The 22,184-nt window shown below is 41.4% G+C and overlaps 1 protein-coding gene across 9 annotated transcripts in view; it reads right to left on the reverse strand.

The window, feature by feature from the left end:
* The window catches only part of OPCML (opioid binding protein/cell adhesion molecule like), a 1,151,950-nt gene that overhangs the window by 247,096 nt on the left and 882,670 nt on the right, over nucleotides 1-22,184 (reverse strand). For 8 of the 9 annotated variants that reach the window (XM_025357328.1, XM_025357325.1, XM_025357322.1 and 5 more), the window contains one exon: nucleotides 2,115-2,347. In XM_025357328.1, coding sequence (XP_025213113.1) covers nucleotides 2,115-2,214 — 100 coding nt within the window. In that variant the 5' untranslated portion in view covers nucleotides 2,215-2,347. The remainder of the gene's footprint in view (nucleotides 1-2,114; nucleotides 2,348-22,184) is intronic. The other variant, XM_025357327.1, reaches the window with a different exon arrangement.

Below are 22,184 nucleotides of genomic sequence, written 5' to 3' on the forward strand. Positions count from 1 at the left end.
ACCTGAAGCTTGGAGGTCCACAGGGACACCTCATAGGCTGCCACATCCCACCCAAGGGATCGCTTAGCATGTGTTATGGAGAACATCCTTCTCTGTCACTGGGCCCCCAGCCCATTATGTTGTGCATTGACTTTGATGTGCTTACATCATCTGTCTTAGTTCTTGAAAAGGGATAGGCTTGCTCGGTTTGAGTCTGTTTCTCTACAGTGCCTGACAGTTATTTTTTATTTCAGTGCCACATTTCCTGAATTTGAAGATAACTTTGCTGTCAAGGCCACAGAGGTGGCACTGAGGTGTCACTTCCGATGCTGAGAATGTCAGCTCCTCTGGAACCAAGCCCAGGTGCAGGCAGGTGGGGTAGTGAGAGCTCACAGTCTCTTGTTTTCTACACCCTCAGAAACTTTCAACAGATAGCCCAGCTCATCTCTGATGACTGATCTCACCAAGTGCCTCTGTCGTCCTCTGAGGAGAAGTATCAGATGTGACAGTTGTCTTGATCTCCAGATGAGGCAGTCTTGTCGCTCCAGAGCCGTGGGTGGACGTGTATGGAGAGTGGAAACCCGCAGCGTCTGTAGACGTCTGTCGGATGGCAGGCGTGTGTGAACGCCTGAAAGCACGCGAGGAGGGGAGCAGGGCTTGGAGGCTGGGCAGGAGCAAAGCTTCAGGCAGCATGGCAGAGCCAGGGACTGCTGGGGAACAGCAGTGGCAGCAGACAGCTCTCTGGCCCCACACATGCCGTTACAAATGGCTACAGAGGCAGGCCTGGCTGCTTGCGCCAAAAGGAAAGAATGGGCAACCTGAATGGTACAAGTGACTGAAGCATGAATAGACAGCCCCCATGCAACCTCTCTCTAGGATACCAATTGAAATGAGCAACATCATGGTCTTTTTTTTTTTTTTTTTTAAACCAGAGATGAGGAATCTATCTTAGCTAAGCAAGGATGCCATACACGTTTCACAAACTAAAAAAAAAAAAAAAAAAAAAAATCTGTTGAATCTATGACAGATGGGATCTGATAAAAAGGCAGATGCTAAAGACTAAATCACACATAGGGACCCTTTCCGAGAGCTCACTGTGTTTCCTCAAGATATCTGCAAAGGAGGCTCTGAAAGAAGTCCACCTGAACCTTTCATTTGGTGGAGGAAGGATGTGTCACTGGGTGACGGAACTAATGTGCTTAGAACTTCACTCCTGCCATGAGCCAACACCTGACAGAAATTGCTTTACATGGTGATGATAGTTGGGGTCAAGTTCAAAATAAGTTCACTTGGATTGCTGCCTTGCTTTAAAATGGTTCTCAAATTCTCGGAACTGCTATCTGCATGTTTTTAATTCTCAATATTTAATATCTGAGAATCTGACATTTCTTCAGCCCCATTTTTGAGGTGTAATATGAAATTTAAATTAAAAGCTATTTTAAAATGCACATGTGATACCATTCTTGGGCCATCCTGATTCACATTTTTAAAGGAGAGTGGAAGAAGTTGCTAAGTCTTCCTTCCTCCTTCCCCCTTTTTAAAATTGTCTGAATTTATTACCAACATTGACCTGCAGCTATCATTCTGACTAACATCCCTCTTGGATGTGGGCTCCATCATCAGGCTATGAGAGAGTGTTTAAACACAGCAGCCTTGCCAGGGAGGATCTGCCCAAACAGCACTCAGAGACCCCTCCAGGGCACGCGTGACCAGCAACTGTGCAAAAGCAGTCACGTCACAGGGTTTCTCATCAGCATTATTAGTCTTTTATTATGACAAGCCTATAAGAGAATTAAAAGGCACTGAGAGTAGTACCGTATTTATCTATGTTTGAACGTATCTCAGCCCAGCTCCAGAGTGCTAAGTAACTTACGAGAGCTCAACCAGTGCATGTTACACAACTTACTGATGAGAACAGAAGGGCTAAAGATAACATTTACAAACTCTGAGAAGATATTCAGCACTTAGTTAAGTACCCATTCGATGGGAAAAATTCCAAGACATATACTCAAACTCTGGATTCAATAGAGGAAGATGGCTTTTGTGTCTTCACACACAAGTAGAAGAAACACCAACATGGTTCTTCCCTTCCATCACTGACGGGAATGGCAACCCCAGATCCAGCTGGGACTTACCTTGCACTATGAGATGAACCCGGGATGTTTTGGGATGATTGTCTGTCTGCACAGAGCAGGTGTACGGACCTTCGTCATACACATCCACGTTTTGGATCATGATGCTGTACTGGGTTGGTGTATTGACCAGGATGATCACACGAGGGTCTATGGACCACTTGTCATTCCCAGCGTAGAGGATGGTGCTGCGGTTTAACCAGGCCACCCGGGTTACCCGGTCATCTATGGTGCACCTGCAGTGAGGCCGGGAATGGTGGAGGGAGGAAGAAGGGAAAGAGAGTGGAGAGATTATATAACGTGGTAGATATGATGTTGCATTCTGAGGAGTAATTGAAACAACGTAACACAGTACTAAAAGGAAACAATTACTGATGAAACTTCCTAAATATAAACTAAGAGTGACCAAAATCATCTTGAAGAACTGACGATACAAAATCACTTCTATTTGATTTCGAGACATATTATGTGAATATCTTTGCCATCCATTCGCTTTCCCTGTTATTTTTATCCCATAGGCTTATATGAAAATTAGTTTATGTTTCTTGAGCACATTTACCACCTTGAGGAAGAAGTGGCCCAGGGGCACATGGGAGAGAGAGTGGATCAGCATTTCAAATAGGTCATAGATAATCCACAAAGCAAATACTTAACTTGTAGTTAATCAAAAATTGAACATATTTACCTCCAGACCTCCCTGGTGTTGATAATCTCCTTATACCCCTAAGCAGCGCAAAGCCTGCAAACTACAATTTATAACATGGGTTGGTAAAATTCACCTTAGAAAGCCAACACTTTTTGAGGAAGTCAAAACTGCATCTTAGGACATCAGGAGAGGAAAGAAGAAAATTATCAGCAGAGTCCCTGTTCCTCAGACACTCTGTCCCATTGAGAGACAGAACAAGGCTATTATCAAAGCAGGGAGCTGTGCTCCACCTCCCACCTACTCTCCTTAACAATTTGAGGCTATGAACACAAACGAGACCCATGTGTCCGTGTGGATGACCTGCGGGCTGTCAGGCCTGACACAAGACTGAACGTGCTGGACATCTGTGCATGTGCCCAGGAACTGAGGACGTGGGAATGGAAGCATGAGGAAACAGAATGCTTTCTAAATGTGGGTGCACACCCATCACTCCATGCTACACATAGGAAGGCACAATGACAACCAGCCTTGCCAATGTCCTGGCAGAGAGAGGAGGGACGTGAGTCCAACACCTGCAGGTGAGGAGAACACGGGGAATAGGCATGGCCTTCCCTCACTGGATCTGACCTAACACTTGGGTGGCAGCAGTGATCCTTCAGGCAGGTCTCAGGAGACAGAAGGACCCCAGAGACACTGGCCGCAGTAGAGAGGTCAGGATCTGGTCAAGTGGCCAGTCTCACCTGGCCTGAGTGGCTCTGGGTCTCCAAGCACCAGAACCACAGCCCTCTAGAATGGGGAAAACACCGGATCTACGGCGGTCCTCTCCTTGGTTGGTAGGAAGAATAAAAGTAGTACCAGCTTCCAGTAACCCAGGCCTTTTTATGAACTGGCCCATCTGCCCTTCAGCCGCTGAGAAGTTGGGTAGGGAGGGTATTAGGCACTCTCACAATATCGTAGGAAGAGATTTTTCTTTTCTAAATAAGCATGTGAACAATAAAAAATGAATAATACATGTAAATAACACCAAGATGATACAGGCCCAGCTAACCATTCACTCCTCACCAATGCCCAGCACCCACTGGTGATTTGGTAGCAACTTGTTATATCTCGGTCTACATCTTACTCCTTATACACATGCATGAACTTGTATGAAGCTTGTGTTGATTCGTTTTCACCTGAAATAGAATCATACTCTAATATTCCAATGAAACTATTTTTTTTTTATTTGACCACAGGCATCCCTTGCACACCAGCAGTTACAGACCTCAATCTGCAAGCTTTCTAGGTAAGCGAGTTTCCAGGGCCCAACTGCATCCACCAGTAAGACCTGATAATTTAGGTACCATTGAATGATTCTTTCCCATCATTATAGAAATGTCATTGGTATAAAGAAAAATTGAAGTCATGTTATCTCCTCCACATCATGAGGCATCTCACTTCTTTTCCTGTTGTTTTCTTGCTTCCATAGCATTTTTCTATTTCCCTTATGATGCCCTAATGGGTCTTAAACCCTAATGGATCCTTCCTACTCCCCACTTTCAAAGGCTTTTCTTAGGGAAAAAATATGATAAATGTATTCATTCTCAACTGCAAATGACTGATAAGGGCAAACCTTTCCTAAGGATAGGTAAATTTTCATAAAGGAGGAATCGCTGTTTGAAGAGTTCCTCCCAAAGAAAGTTCGAATAGTAGAATTCCAAAAAATGCCTGGAAGTAGATGCTAAATTGAGACAGAGTGAAGGGCGTGATGTTCCAGTCCCTTCTAGTTGTGTGGTCTTCGAGGCACCACACAACCCAAGTGACTAAGTGAAAACAAATATTCTTGCTTTAATTTTGCTCAGTTATGTAACCCCTTGCACATTTTTAAGTTGCCATAAAAAATCGTGTAAGCTACAATGGAAAAGGATGAATTTTTTGGTCTTTAGAAAATATTCACATTTAAAATATTTTTTTAAGTCACAAAATTCCTGTGTGTGCGTGTGTATTTGTTTAGTAGAATTTAAATATCATAGTGATTAATACTCATGATTATCTGCTTTCAAAATTCAGGAACTCTTTTTCTAAAAGTCATAACATGTGCATTGTTCCTTTTTAAACTGGAACTTGTTTTCCCATTATATATTTTCTGCAGAAGAATGTATTTCATGCTTGAAGGTCTTTTATGGATCACCTACCATATTTATTTGCAACCAAAAATATATAGAGATTGAAATTTGAATTTCTTTTATGTCTTATGACCATAAAACTTTAAGCAATAATATATTTCTTAAATGAATGGTCGTTACAAATATAAAATTGATAGAACATAAATATATAGCATATTTCGTTAAGTAATAATTAAACATGAAAAAGTAAACTTACTAGAAATACAGCTTTTAAATAGATGGATAAGCCCCTTTTTTAAATGCCATAGATAAATATCACTCATTGCTAGAATGAGATGGAGTTCAGGATCGATTCTATTCCCACTTTTGCTTTTAGAGAAACCTTGCTCACGTAAGAACATGGAAATGAAAATTGTGCATAGCAATGCCACTCAATTATTTGAATGCTTTCCAAGATATACGCCAAAAATCACATAGTAATATAGCTTCAAAGATAATTTTAATGATCTCGCAGCTGACAAATCAATTAATTCCTCTTTCAATTTCTTTTAACGCAATGAATTGGAAAATACCTGACTTGCAAAGGGGTTTATAACCCAGTATTAAATTCATTCAATTTCTCAGTATCTGGAAAGCATATGATACCATTTTACCAGGCCTTGTCAAATGACTATAAAAAGATGTTATCATTTTACTGGAAGTGCCTTGTTTAACCCAATACACTCAGAAATGTTGGGAAAATACAAATACTGTTTATTTTGATATGCTAAATCACAGTGCCCTCTGTTAGAACATGTCTCATCTCCGAGTTCTAATTCAAAATGGAGAATGCACTAGCTTGGCCATGAATCTATTCCTGATGCAATCAGGTATCATTGCCTTTAGTGCTCTGTTTTGCTTCTGTGGGGGTCTCCTTCGAGACTGGTACCCTGTTCCATGATAGTCGGGTGATGGAGGTGACAAAGAAAACGAAAGAAGGTTGTCTCCTGGATGATGTGTGAAGTGGGAGCTGTCAGAAGGGAGATGCAGAATTACATTGCAACCTCAGGCACTTACTCAAGCAGATCAACTTTAGGTAATTTGAGATCTTTGAAGTGCATTTCCTGAATCTTATCATTGTCCTTGTACAGGACCAACCACTACAGGTTGAGGGTGCATAGAACCAGTGCAAACGGCCACAGGCTTGAGTTAGGGCGGACTTTGAAACAGGTCAATCCAAAACTGCTCTCTGGGCCAGAGCACACTCTCAGTGCCCTGGTCACACAGCCCTTGGAAAGCCTGTGTTTTCCTTGGTTAATCCTGCGTCAGGTGAGCGGCCATGATCCGGTGTACTTGCTCTTGGACCTGGGCCTCCTTATGGGCATGGAGTGCAAACAGAAAAGAGTAACTGAGGAAAAGCCATCTCTCTAAATGGGCAAAGATGGTTCCCAAGTTTGTATGGTTCTCAGAACCTAATGACAGAGAAACTGAGTGAAACAATGAAGTCAGTTGAGGAAAGTTATTTTCCTCATGATGTTGCTGTGCTTCAAAAGAAAATGTAGTTTCATGGCTTTGTGCTTTCTTCCATCACCTTAGGAGTCTTCCATGGTCCCCTGAACAGCAGGAAAGAGAACGCAGAGAAGGACTTAAAAAGTTGGCTTGAGTGCTCTTCTAAACTCAGGCTCCTTCCCTGCTGTCTGTGGCCATGTCCTGGACCCTCATTAACAAGAAGCACAGAGGGGAACACTTTTGATGTTAAATAAGGGGAGCCAAGAGGCACGTTGAGGAAGGTTAATGACAACTTTCTGATCTCTTGGAAATTATTTCAGATATTTTAAATTCTTACATTCCAAGCTAACCCTACCTACTGATCCTTGATAAAACAGAACTCATTACAACTACATCACAAGTAACCTCTAATAGTGTATATTGCTTGTACAGAACCAGGCATAGTCGTAAGAACTTTCAATATATCAAATCATTCTATCCTCATAACTACCCTTTGAGATGTGTTCTGTTAATATTATATCCACATTTTACAGATGAGGAACCTGAGGCACAGACAGGAAAAAAGGAAACCTATCTGGAAGACACTCGTACACATTCTTAACCTCTAGCCATGTGTGAGGAAAGAAGGTGTAAATGAGAGTCTGAAAGAGCAAAGAAACGCCTGACAGACATCAGAAGGCAGAGATCTTTCTCAATATGTGCCATGGGGTTAAGATCCAGGGTTGTTTTGTTTTGTTTCCAGAGGAAGAGGTGCAGTTAGGGAAATCCATGCCTTAAAGCGGTGGTTTTCAACCTTTACTGTGCATCAAAAACAGATTGCCGAAGCCAGCCCTCAAAGAGCCTTTGGTTCATGGGCCTGGAGGGAACAAGAATGTGCATTTTCAACAGGTTCCCAGTGGATGTTGATACTGCGGCTCTGGGGACTCCTCTTGGAGAATCACTCACTGCCTTAAGGAAACCAGGCAAGTGATGGGCTGGAATTTTAATCAAAATAATCACGGAAAAGTAAAATCGGTCGGCTTTAACTTTTTTGTGTTCTTTACTTTTGTTTTTATATTTTGTCTTTGAAAATGCAAAAAAAAATAAAAATAAAAAAATAAAAGTGCCACGATTCATTCAACAGATATTGAATGAGTGCCTAAGGTGCACGAGGTAACTTCCTAGGAGCTGAGAACACAGTAGGAACAGGCCAACAATGTTCCTGCCCCATGACACTGTACCTAGTGAGAGACAAAGGAAACATGTATGTGTAGATATGTTTGTTTCAGAATGACACCTGGAGAGAAATAAAACAAGGTAAGGAATGGAGAGTGTATCATGGGAACTGTGAACATATTTGGAACAGAATTCTCAGGAAATGCCCTTCCATGGCCTACGTGCCAGATGTTGAATGCCTGAATGTTTATAACTTTAAACTTGGGTGCCATAAGATGCATGTCCGAAAATTATGTCTAACTTTAAAATGAAATTCTCATCTCACATACACGCACAGATAGCTGCAGGAACATTTAAGTGATCTGGGTGGTTGGAGAGCAAGTCTTTTAAACCAGCTTCAGCAATGGTGTCCTCATATATTGATGACTTTGTACGTGTTCGAAGAATTGATAATTGATATTTTGAAAAACTGAGAGTTAACTAGAAAATGCCTTTACAGTTCCTTCTTTGTTACGGTGATAATACCTAAAACAGGGTGCATACCCTTGTGTTTTAATTAGTAGACAAAGGCAAATGTAGTTAAATCTGTAATTCAGACTCATCATCCTAAACCTCCATTCTCTTTGTAATACACGGATAATACCGAAGATCCTAGACTCTTCATAGAGCTTACATCTCTGAATTTAATTATTTATATTCTCATGTGTTAAACTATGTCACATGGATAGTAACCATACTCAGTATCACCAGCACCTCCCAGCCTCTACCCAGCAGCTAGTAGGTCATCGACACATATTTATAATGATAAAAGGTGTACGACAATGTTTCTCAAATGGGCATCAAACGAACCCACATAAGGAGACATATATGTGGGGACATACATGTGTCCTGCTGCAGGATATCTGAATCTATATCTTTATCTGTATCTACCCACACATAGACACACACAGAGTCCATGGGCTCTTTATGTATATTTTTCAATTTAGTGTTTTCTTTTCTATTATAATTGGGAGATGTATAATATAAACCTATGCTAAATGTGGTATGACAACAATTAAATGTAAATGTTCAGGTTTGCATCTGTGTTCACCACACTGGCATATTGAGAAGTCCTTGCACTGTCTCAGGCTAATGACAAAAATACAGAGGTGACTGGCTTTGTCAGTGATGCCTTCCTACCAGCAAAAGCTGAATGATGCGGGCTCAACTGTAGTAATGAAGGTTCCCAAGCACTGAAATGAGCCACTGTGGAAGGAGAACTTCATTATCACAGGATGCGGGTGGAACTCAGAAGGGAAGGCCTTACAGCAGTCAGTGCCACATCCACACTGCAACTTGGGATTTAATTTTATTTATTTACTTATTTATTTATTTATTTTTTATTTTATTTTTATTTTTTGAGACGGAGTCTCGCTCTGTCGCTCAGGCTGGAGTGCAGTGGCACGATCTCGGCTCACTGCAAGCTCCACCTTCCTGGTTCACGCCATTCTCCTGCCTCAGCCTCCAGAGTAGCTGGGACTACAGGCGCCCGCTACCGCGCCCGGCTAATTTTTCATATTTTTAGTAGAGACGGAGTTTCACTGTGTTAGCCAGGATGGCCTCGATCTCCTGACCTTATGATCTGCCCACCTCAGCCTCCCAAAGTGGATTTAATTTTAATAAAACATCACCTGTTCCATTAAGTTAGTGTTCCAAGTTTAAATTTTAGTGGCTATATATGTGCATAAGTTATAATTTCAGAAGTTATAAAGATTTTTTAATAGTTACCACTGGAAATCGATGAAAATCTTGTCTCTCTTCCCATCCTTGACCCCTGCTTTTAAAGTGGTCTTCTATAGAATACTCAAATGAAGAAATGCTGGGTGGAATTTTAAAGCCGAAATGCATTTCTCTGAATTTACTTTTTAAATACATTCCCCCATATTATCTTGTAACTTTTTGGTTTTCCTTTTTCATAAATTGAGAGTTAATTGAATTTTTGCTAAGAAAAACCTTACTGTGTATCAAAATATATTAATAATGCCAGTCCAAAAACTGGGAGGAAGACCTTGCTTTAATAAACTCATAAACCAATGATAAATAATTTTTTTAAAGGAAAAAGAACAGGCAGGCCAAAATGAAACATATTTAGATCAACTCCCAAGGTATTCTAAATTGCAAAAGCTGTTTTCCCAGAAGGCTTTAACTACTCAGTTATTTCCTGAGTTACAAATAGAGCCAACTTCAGAACATCAACAAGGACCCTAAATTATGTAGGGGAAAACTTTACGATTCAGATAGTCGGAAATGCAACGAGAGTAATAACTCTGCTAGAGCTAATATTTGCTGATAAGGTATTGGCTGAGAATGTATCTGAAAGCCTCTGCAGAAAAAATGGTGAGGGATAAGAGCTACTTACAGAGAGTACAGCACAAAAATATTTCAGTAGTGCAAGGGGTTGACTTTGAAGTCTGGCATAATATGACATCTGCAGTTCGCTAGAAAATTGGAAGACAGGACCACACTAACAGCAGCTGGAGGGGAGATGTCACGTTAATACATAGGAAGGGCGCACGCCCACGTGTGTGTGCATTTGTATGTGTGCGTGGAGGGGGAGGGGAGGTTACTCAGAGAAAAGACACTAATGCCTTCAACATGAGGGCCTGCAACATGAAGACACAGAGTTGTGGAAACACAACCAAGGGAGGTTGAGGGCTTTCCTGAAAACAGCATCGCCGGAGGCAGAAAATCAACCACTGGATGATAATGTGCTGCAATTTCAGCCATGTCTGATGACAGATGAGTCCACCAAAAATTGCTCATTGTGTCCTGACGCAAGCAAGGGGAACCTCTGGTCCCCACAAGCACAGTGAGGACTCTACCTGAATGCAGAGAGCAATTTCGCATACCATGCAAGTGAGGCAACTGTGCTGACGGCGGCTCAGAACAGAGTATCTGATGCAGGGAAGGAAAATGAAAGGCATGATTTGTATGGAAAGATGGCTCCACAAAGAGGCAGAAATTGCTTATAACTACAAAAGAGGGGTTAAACTGCTTGGCTGTGGGAGGAGAGAGGAGGAGAATTCCTATCTTGGTAACAGAAGTAAAGCGTAGGGTAGTGAAACGTAATTACAAAAAGTAAGGGTGGGCAGAAAGGCCAGAGAAAGCTCTCTGAACAAAATAATGAATGATTGAGATGGTTTCTTCCCAGGCTTCAAGTCACTCTATAAATTCACAGGGTATGTTGAGATCACATTATTAGTTTCCCAAGAAGAGGTAGGCAAGGTTGAAATAAAAATAACAACAAAAAACATCTAAAAAGACAATACCTGCTTTCAAGGTCCTTATGAGCTCAGACAAATGATAGGACACAAGAGTGTTACAAAGGCACCCTATTACATTCATGGATACAATAAAAAGTATATATCTGTCCATTTGTTTAACAGATATTTAGTAATCACCTGCTAAGGACCAGACACTGTGTCAGACCTTATAAATAGAACATTTAGGAGAGACACCCCGTCTCTACCCTTGTGAAGCTTGCAGCTTTAAGGTAGCAATATGCAATACATAAAGTCACAGAACACTGATACACAAGTACAAGCTGAATTAGGATGGGTCTTAGTCCATTCCATTACCATAAGGCTGGTAATTTATAAAGAAAAGAGGTCTATGTGGCTCACAGTTCTGCAGACTGTAGAGGAAGCGTGGTGCCGCCATCTGCTTCTGGTGAGGGTCTCAGGAAGCTTCCAATCAGAGCAGAAGGGAAAGGAGAACTGGCATCACATGACAAGAGAGGGAGCAAGAAAGATGGGGAGGAGATGCCAGGCTCTTTTAAATGACCAGCTCTCCTGTGAACTAACAGAGCCAGAAATCATTCCTCACTCATTACTGCTGGTAGGGCACCATACCATTCATGAGGAATCCACCCCCATGACCTGAACACCTCCCACCAAGCCCCACTCCAATCTTGGGTTCACATTTCCAGATGAGGTTTGGAGAGAACACACGTCCACACCATATCAGATGGCCATGTAGTGGGGTGGCGCAGGCAAGCCCTTACTCACACATGCAGTCAAGAGACAAGGCCACGCTGAAGAAGTAACATAATGGTTAGATTAACAGACAAATATCTAAAGCTGATAACTCAGAAGAAAAACTGGGTACAAGTGTTGGGTACAGATAGCATCTTAGATAGAAGGCGGGGCAGACATGTGGGGTCTGGGATTGAGGTTGACTCAGGCAAGGAATGGAGTGGAAGCCAGAGTAGTCCAGGCAAGATAAACGAGGACATGGGTGTGTTCCACGGGGCTGCGGAGGTGGACATCTCTATGGTAAAAAGTCTGCATAGGTTTAAGTGGAGGCATGTGTTTCATGAGAATAGGCTGGACTTCTTTTGGAGAATAGATTGTAGCAGGGCCAGAGGCAGAAAGAATAGTGAAGGGACTCTTGCCTCCCTATAGATGTGAGAGTACAGTCACATGTTGAGAGGGTCTGCAGCTTAAGGAAGAGCTTGAGGGAGCTAGAGTGAAGGAAGGAGTCGTCAGAGAATCAGGCGTGAGATGTTGATGAAATGTTTGCAGCTAACACTTTAACGAACTTTGATGGCAAAGTGGAGTGGGGCAAAGACACAGAGGTAGAGGGAATTAGGTTCTTCAAAGGGTTTTTGCTTTGCTTTTTTCTTGTTGCTTATTTGTTTTAAGGGTAGGAACACTTGGGAACTAATTAATTCATTTTGCAAATATTTACTGAATACCTGTTGGGTGCTGGGGTGTTTCAATCTTTTGTTAGTCCGCCTATCACCTGTGCATCTTAATTCACTAAATCTCAGTGTCCGCATATCACCTGTGCATCTTAATTCACTAAATCTCAGTGGGACTATAGTCTGCATTTCCAACAAGCCCACGTGCTGAGGACTTAATGCACTTTGAGTAGCCTGATTTTAGGCAGTAGAAACAAAACTGCATGAGACAAGGACCAGGCCTTCTTACACTGCAGTATGTAAGTATATACTAATGAGAATGATCTTATCAATGGGAGCAAGTGCTACTGCAGGAGAAAGGGGATAACTGTCAGAGAAAAGTTACAGGGAAAGTGAGAAAACATCAGATATAAAGCACATGAAGGAAAGATCCTCCATCTGCTCTATCATAAGAGGAGAAAAATTAAGAGAAACCTGGGTAGCTCTGTGGATTCAGCTATGGGAAAGGCAGGAGGCAATCGAGTGATGGTTTCTCTTTTCTCCAAAGTAGAAGACCAAGTTATCAGTTGAAGGTAAGTGGGAGAACAGAAGAAAGGGGATGAAGGATGCAAAAAAGTGAAATAACTATTGCAGAAAATGACACCAAAATTACTAGGGAACTATAGTGGGATTTATAGGCTGTGTTGAGGTCCCGTTTGTAGTTGGTGGTCAAGAATTTGTAGTGACAATATTCTGCTAGCTTTGAGGATATTCTCCAGCAAATGCCCAGGTTCAGGAATAGAGAATGTAGATGATGGGTTCATCCCGTGTTGGAGTACGCTGGGTGAGCAACAGGAAGGAAGCCAAGGATTACAGGAATTAAAAAATATTGAATAAGAAGAGTGAAGATAGGAGGGGCTGATGGATACAGAGAATGTGGTAGGCTCAATGCATTAGAAGTCTTAATAAAGTCCTTGAGCAAATCAGCTGGAATGAAAGAAATTGTACATGATGAAAAGTTGAAATAAGTGTTTAATGAGCAATAGTCACCCTTGTTAATGATGGGGGGTGTGAACTAACTTAGAGGCCAGTTGGGTCTTCTAAGTTCATAGTGACAATATCAAGAATGATGATGAGAGTTGAGAGTTCTTTATGAGCCTTTGTGAAATGTATAAACGAGCATTGTAGAGATAATTTTATATAATGTGCTGTTCAGGAGAAGGCCTGTCATCGGACAGATGTAGGCTCTGCCACTTACTAACAGAGGGCACTGAGACAAGCATTTTGTTTAACCTCTCAGAATCTTCATTTGTGCATCTGTGAAGTGGGATGTACGTTATTTTCCTCATGGCATTACACAACGCTGTCATGAGGACTGAAGAAAGTGATGTGTGTTGAGAATAGGAATTATACCAGGTAAATAGTGCCTGCTCTATTACTACAACTCTATTGCCTCATCTGGACAAACATAATTCAAGCTCTATGATCTGAGAGTCCATGTGAGTTTAACCAAGTGATCCTGAATCTGTTCACATGTCCTTTTCCAAGGAGTTCTGGTACCTTCTCCTTCTGTATTTTCAAATCTATAAAAATGGACGTTGATGTGGTGTTAATCAGAAATAACACGAAATTTACATTTTTAGCATTACTAGCTAATCCGTCTAGGGCCATTCCAGTCTACCTGTAGATTCTTGCACTTCTAGTAACATTTTCTGTTTTCTCAAAAATTTCTTACTCTCCAGAAATGTTGTATACTCAACCTGTGTAGAATTCTGCAGTGGGATTTCATTTCCCTCTGCGGTTTATTTTCTCAGCTATAGCCACTGAGACAACTTTAACTTTTTATTTTGATGAGGCCTTTTTTACAGTGTGTTGACACAGTGGTTGATGGGCTGGTTTCTAGATTGATGTCCTGTGGTTGGTGAAATGCTGTATTTCTAAAAATATATAATTGGGAGAGCAATCAACACAATTGTGCACACCTGAAACAATTCAGTTGGTTCACAGGCCCCAACAGCTTAGGCACCAGTGTCCTTGTCTTGGGCAGCTTCAGTGTATAAACAGGACACCACTCACTCTAGAAGAACCATTCGCAAGCAGATTGAGGTACTCCTGAAGTCAGATGCAAACCGTGTCAACACTGAAGGAGATGAGGGAAATGGAGTGACTGGAATCAGATCACAGGTGAATGGGTTAAGGAGCTTTAGAGAAACACATCCAATTCCCTAAGGAGACATTCCCTGCACAGATACTGCCAGGCATCATGGAAAGGGGAAAATTATTCTAAGAGTCTTACTCCCAACCCAAGGTGACACCATTAGCTAGTGAAGCAGTTTTTTAGAGTCAGGAATGGGGTTGCACCTTAGGATAGACGAGTAAGCACAGATTTTAGCAATTGGTGTCTCCACAGAAAAATGCACTGAGCAATCTGCTAGGGTATTGTCATCTCTTCTTTTAGAGTCACAGTCTGGCTTTGGGACACCTTTATGTTCACCTTCTTCCATCATGACTAACTTAAATTGTGTTAGTCTACAGTACAAGGCAAAGCCATTTCAGAAGCAATAAGCTTTTGGGTATAGAAGAAAAGCGTCTTTTAAGGCAAGAAAGATGAAAGGTCTCTTCTTTCCCACTATCCAGCCCCATTTTCCTTCTTTCCCAATATCCAACCCCTCTGGTCATCACCAATGGTTTGGAATTCCATGGAAAGTTGTAAAAGGCAATGAAGGCAGAGCACTCACACCTGCCTGCTTGTTACATACAGCCTTTCAGGGAGCTGCCCACTGACTAGTCAGGGATGCCTGAAGAAGTCACCCAGAACAATTCTTGTTATTTATTTGTCATCTGGCTCTGACTGTGCCCTCCCGTCCTCCACATCCTGAACAGCTTTAAAATTCAGCCTCCCAATTTGTTCATTATACTTGGCAAAGAAGTGAGCAAGATGAAATTAAAATGTTTCCCAAGCACACACCATTTTAATTCCATTCAATAGATTATCCTGACATATTTACTCACGACCATGTCTGTCTCAGTATCATCCATGGAAAAGTATAAATTAAAATTTTAAATTAAAAGCAGAGAGTCTGGGGAGCTTGATATCTTTTTGAAGAATGGCGCAAGTCAGCCACAGGCTCCCGCACAAGTATCGTGGGAGCAAAGACTTTGGCACCGCAGAAATTACAGCCCACAGATTTCCCTGCAAATACCTTCCTACATATAATGTACGGGATCACAGAATCCCAAAGACGGGCAAAAGCTCAAAGGCCATTCTTCTTTCTCCAGAATTGTGCATAAACAAACCTCCCCCCTTTTTGGTTCAAATGAAACTCACCCAGAACTGCTAAAGGACTGATTTATTTATGAAACCAAAAAATATACTGAGAATTGATTTGCTTTTATTCTGTCCATAAAATTTCTGTGTAGCATATGGGGTAAGATAATAAATATTTTAATAAGAAGTATATGAGTTCCAGTCACAGGTCTGTAATTTACTAAATTACTGATCCTCTGTGAGTATCAGTTTTCTCATTTGGAAATAGTATTTGTAAAAAAAAAACAAAACACACACACACACACAAATGAACAACTACTATAGATTGTAGTGAATATGCAAAGAAACTATTCTTTTTAGCACTGTTGCCACAGTTCTAGAGCATAGTCAATAGTCAATAAATGTTTGCTATTATATTTACATCATTACTTACAACTGAAGAGTAATGATACCCCCCACATTATAATGATTTTAACATTTCCTAGTGTTCATCTCTCCATCTACACATACAGCAGTTACACAGTTTGGAAAATTAAGTAAGACATCCATCTCTTCCAATCACAACCCATAGACGGTGCTGCCTCAAGTTTAGAAAACAGGAATTGCGTGTGTTCAGGTGACTGTGGGCTTAATGGCCAACTAGTAGGCCGGTAACTTTGCTTGATTCATCCTGTGCCATCCTGCAGATTACACATCTGAACAAAACCTTATTTGAGTTTTTAAAAATAAAACTCTCATGAAACAGACAGATGGGCAGAGACAGATGGCGGAGGAGGGATGGGAGGTGAAGTCTTCACCGTTCCTACAGCATTGCTCCTGTAGAATGTCAACTCTGCCTGTTTAAAAATATATGCTATATATTTTTAATAAGCCAATCATCTTTTCCAGAATAGTGGCTTATTTTATACAGATTATGCGAACTGTCTCTCTTAAAAAATAAAATAGAAGGCAGGCAAAACTCGTTCCTTGGACCACGAAAAGCCCAGAGAGATATTCCCTGGAGGCAATAAAGCCACAGGGTTAACTTTTGCAAATGTTTCCAGTTCAGGTCCCAAGAATTGCTGCTTTTAATTTGTGTCACCTAGAATTCCGCACCACCAGATTGCTAATAAGGGAGGAAGAGGGTATTCTCAGCTGCTGGGACTCTCTGAATTGCTCTGAGGCAACCAAAAGAACAGGAAGTCTGACCCGAAGGTAACCTGAATTTCTCCAGCCTTCTCCATTTTACTCATGTGTATGAAACAGCACTCAACATGTGGGCAAAACACTAAGAAAGACTGAGCTTGTGGGGCTCTCTATAGGGGAAGATCCTTCCATAGAAACTTGTAACTGAGAGGGTTTAAGAAGCTCTGGCATGAAAACCCAAATTTTCATTATAAGTAGGGAAAGTTGAGTTTCCTTATCATGGATTTTAAATAAATAAGTTGAGAAAGAAAGATAGAAGAGGCGAGAGAAAAGGAAGAAAAAAAGAGAAAAAAGGAAAAAGAGAAGAAATAAATCTTTAGAAATGCATATGTAGAAAATGCATAATTTACTCTATACTTTACAGCCAATATACCACCTTAATTGGTTCTACTCAGGTGACTACTGAATGATTATGCAGTTCCTCAGCACACTGACTGCAGATTCCTGGTATTCTGTAATGATTCTTTCGTAACACTTCCCTACTTGGCACTCAAGAGATCTGCTGTCTGTGCTCTTATAACTTGGCCTCACATTGCCCTTGCCATCAGTCCACCCTGGGTGTCTCATTCTCCTTTTCCTGCTCACACCTCGACTAGCACAAGTCCTACTTAGGCCACAGATACAAAGAGAAGGGTCCCCTTTTACTCAAATTAACTGTGGGAAAGCAACGCACAGCCTGGTTAAGCCCTCGGGGATTCCAGCGGAGTGGAGAATTACTCTTGTCTCAGTTCATTATAATGAATAATAAAGAAATACTTACATGTGCTTTTTAGTAAATTATTCATCTTGTGCACCGAAGAATCAGGGCAGTAATACGTAAGGGAGACAACTGGTGAATTTGGGGTCCTAAAGTACTCAATCTAAAGCATTCTCAAAGACCAACTCCTACCTTCATTAAGCACTGAAGTAGTTGCAGATCTTGGAAAGAAGATTTAAATCAAACACTTCCATCTCCCTCCTTGCTCTCTGTGTGTGGCTCCCTGTAAAGCTGATGCTATTTATAACATATTTGTTATTTTAGTGTAGCTCCAAGTCACTTGAAGCAACCTGAAAATCTCAGCAGGGCCGCCACTTTGCTGTCTGCAGCCATCATCAGGAGATAATTAAGAGAGTGAGAATTGTTAACAAAACAATAAAGCTCTTCCAGGACCCTCATCATCCCCATATTCGCTCAGCCCCAACCCCTCTCTATTAACAGGAGATCCATTGATTCCTGCAGGAGACAACATATTTAGCTTGATTCTTCACTGCTTCCTATTTGATTTCATTGTATTGTCATTTGCTCATGCTAAGGGGCCAACATATTGAGATGTTTTGAAAACCATCACTGATTGTTGTAATACCACCTTCATTCCAGGGTAAATGAATATGAGGAATGAAGTATTTTGGGGCTTCAGATTTTGCTCCTCTAAGAAATGAGAGACTTTGCTCTTCTTAGGCCTTCACTTTTCAAGCTTAAAAAAAAGAAATCCTGACACCATTTGCCCTGTTGATACTTCTAAGTCATCAATGCATATCACCAATAAGGTTAATGCTACGCACCTTATTTGGTACAGTTTGCACAAGATACTTGCCCTAAATGAGGTCTGGCACCATTCTCTGATGAGTGGTATCGTCTTTCCTGACACAGCACAGTTAATGTCCACCCATGACTTGGTCTTGTCCTTAGAACACATGGGCGAAGATCAGAGCTGACGTTCATGAGCAAAACCAAACCAAATATAAAATGCATGATGATGATGATGATCATGATGATCCTGATGGTCGTGCAAACAGAGAAAAATAGATCAAAGAGAGATGGAGGTGGGTGGGCCATCAGGACATCAGACATGAGGAAAATGTCTCTATGACTGTCCTCAAAACCCAAGGGAGAAACAAAGTGAGAGGACTATTTTCAGGAGTGAGAATCAAGAAACTAAGCAAGTGTTTTTGATGCTGTCACTGATGACCAAGAGGCAGTATTGAGCTCATCAACTGCCCCCAGGTTGATTAGCTGTATTTATGCTCTGATAGGGTTGGGGCAGGGTTGGGAGGTGGAAAAAAGCCCTATTTTGAGAGGCGTCAGTGGCTCCTCAGAGTTTTGGGGGGAAAGCACTTTCTGTTTTGGTCATTGAGTATTGGAAACTACACTTCTGACAGGAAGAAACACGTATCTGTAACCACTTAGAACTCCACAGGGAGAATTTTTCCACCCATTTTCTCACCTTATGATGACTTGTCAAAACAGCAATCATAAATTTTCCCAGAAGCAGAATTGGGGCCAAAAACTGAATAGCAACTAGACAGCATGAATCCAAAGGGTAGTGGTCTCTGCCACTCCGTGAAGCTCCACTCTATCCCATCCCTTCCTTGCCTTTTCTCTCCTAACCCACTATTAGCAATTTACCCTGAGGCCTTCCTACATCTGTGCTATCCTGGTTCTACCTTTTTCCAATTGACCAGTATAATGAAAATGTATATTGAAAGCATATAGGCAGTGTAAGTTTGAAGAGGGTCTTCAAAGTGTCTAGATAGAGCAGACAAGCTCTGACAAAGCTCATAAACCGGACCAGGAGGATTTTCCTTGAAGGCAGCTAATTAAGAACAAAGCAAACATACACTAACATTCTCCTCTAGGCACTGCGTTCACCTCAGAAGAAATTTTACTATAAATCCAGAAAAGAAAACTTAGCATCACAGCAAAGAAGAGTAGTTGAAGCAGAGAGAACTCGAGAGGCTTGCAGTTTTGCTGTGGGTGGAAGGGGCATCTAGGGAAAGGAAATTCAAAGCCTCTGAAACAGGAAGCATTTAAATCTGCAGGAAGCTAAGCCAAGCTCAACAGATGGCAGGAGAGGAAGCCTGGCCTCACCATGGAAGGCTGAACTTTTTGGCAGGGTGAACAGCCGCAGTGAATAATCAGATTTATTTTGCGTTGTATTTTTTAAGTGGAAAGTTTGACTTGATCTCTTGACAAAAGAAAATGTCACCCAAAGTCTATGTGTACACTCCAAGAGACCCAAGGTGGGGTGGCACTTGTCTTATAAAATTAAATTAATTCAAAGGCAACTTTTGGTGACTTTGAGGCGTGATAATGGCTGCTTTTTAATTAAAGTTTATTAAATTCTTAAGATCATAATACTTCTGAGTACAATTTTTCACATTATATAAGTGATTCAGGAAGCTTATGAAAAGGAGTGTATTAAACCAATACAGAGATGGTTGGGTAGGGTATTTGAAAGACCTTCTCATTGCTGAGTTGCAATCGCCCTCTCTAAGGCACATCCACTGGTTCTAGTTCTTCTTTGTAGCAGAAATAAATCCAGTGCTGCTTCTTCATGGCAGTCCTTCGTGAAGATGAAGAAAACTATATTATCCACTCTAAGTTATGTCATTTTGTGAATAAGCTTTTCCACTTACCATTTTTAAATCAGCTACTATTCATATGTTCCTTGTTCACATGAGTAAATTTCCCTGTGTCATTAAACAGAATATTCTACAGAAAGAGAGGCCATCTAGACAGGTGAGTCACGTTAGGAAGCAACTAGAAGGTGTAATTCAGTGGTTCTGGTTTTGCCATGCCTAGAAGTATGACAGCCCATATATATGTATATATGTGTGTGTGTATATATGTGTGTGTATATATATATATTTTTTACTCCAACTTTCATTGTGAATTTAGATAAAAACAAACTTATCTGCGTATATAAAAGATTTCACTTTTATTTACAAAAATCATGGAGACACAACCCCTCGCACACAATGACACAATGTATAGCTCTTAATTACACCCTCACCTCCCCTTTCTTATCCAGGAACACAAACATTTCTATTCAAAATTGTATTTAAGATTGTAATATGAGTAATTAGGTAAGAAATGGATATAAAAGGCATCCAGTTTGGAAAGAAACAATGAAAAATGTGTCTCTGCAAATGAAATATCTTATATATAGAAAATCATAAGCAATCCACCAAAATAAAAAAAAACCCAAGTAGAATGAATAAATAAATTCAGCAAAGTTGCAGAACACAAGATCAATATATAAAAATTAAGTGTGTTTCTATACATTAGCAATGAAAAATCTGAAAACGAAATTAAGAAATCAATTTCATTTACAATACAATCAAAATGAATTAAAATATTTTAAACTACTTTTTAAAAAAGAATTACAAAGCTTATGCTCTAAAAACAAAAATGTTGAAATAAATTTTAAAAACCTAAGTATTAATAAATGGAAAATAGCCAATGCCCATGAATCGGACAATTTAATATTGTAAAGATGGTAATATTTCCCAAATTGTTCTACAGAGTCAGTGCAGTCTTTATCAACATTTCAGCTGGCTTCTTTGCAGAAATTGACAAGCTGATTATAAAATGTATGTAGAAATTCAAAGGACTCAGAACAGTCACACAATCTTGTAAAAGGATAAAAAAGTTGGAGGAATTACACTTCCCAGTGTTAAAGCTTACTAAAAAGCTACAGCAATTAAGACAGTATAGCGGGGGCGGAGCAAGATGGCCGAATAGGAGCAGCTCCAGTCTTCAACTCCCAGTGCCAGCGACACAGAAGACCGGTGATTTCGGCATTTTCAACTGAGGTACTGGGTTCATCTCACTGGGGAGTGCCGGACGATCGGTACTGGTCAGCTGCTGCAGCCCCACCAGCGAGAGCTGAAGCAGGGCGAGGCATTGCCTCACCTGAGAAGCGCAAGGGGGAAGGGAATCCCTTTTCCTAGCCAGGGGAACTGAGACACACAACACCTGGAGAATCGGGTAACTCCCACCCCAATACTGCGCTTTGAGCAAACAGGCACACCAGGAGATCATATCCCACACCTGGCCGGGAGGGTCCCACACCCACGGAGCCTCCCTCATTGCTATTACAGCAGTCTGTGATCTACCGGCAAGGCAGCAACGAGGCTGGGGAAGGGGCGCCCGCCATTGCTGAGGCTTAAGTAGGTAAACAAAGCTGCTGGGAAGCTCGAACTGGGTGGAGCTCACAGCAGCTCAAGGAAACCTGCCTGTCTCTGTAGACTCCACCTCTGGGGGCAGGGCACAGAAAACAATAACAAAGCAGCAGACACCTCTGCAGACGCAAACGACTCTGTCTGACAGCTTTGAAGAGAGCAGTGGATCTCCCAACACGGAGGTTGAGATCTGAGAAGGGACAGACTCCCTGCTCAAGCGGGTCCCTGACCCCTGAGTAGCCTAACTGGGAGACATCCCCCACTAGGGGCAGTCTGACACCCCACACCTCACAGGGTGGAGTACACCCCTGAGAGGAAGCTTCCAAAGCAAGAATCAGACAGGTACACTTGCTGTTCAGAAATATTCTATCTTCTGCAGCCTCTGCTGCTGTTACCCAGGCAAACAGGGTCTGGAGTGGACCTCAAGCAATCTCCAACAGACCTACAGCTGAGGGTCCTGACTGTTAGAAGGAAAACTATCAAACAGGAAGGACACCTACACCAAAACCCCATCAGTACATCACCATCATCAAAGTCCAGAGGCAGATAAAACCACAAAGATGGGGAAAAAGCAGGGCAGAAAAGCTGGAAATTCAAAAAACAAGAGCGCATCTCCCCCGGC

This window comes from Theropithecus gelada, chromosome 14, assembly GCF_003255815.1.
Source record: "Theropithecus gelada isolate Dixy chromosome 14, Tgel_1.0, whole genome shotgun sequence".
Lineage (NCBI taxonomy): Eukaryota > Metazoa > Chordata > Mammalia > Primates > Cercopithecidae > Theropithecus > Theropithecus gelada.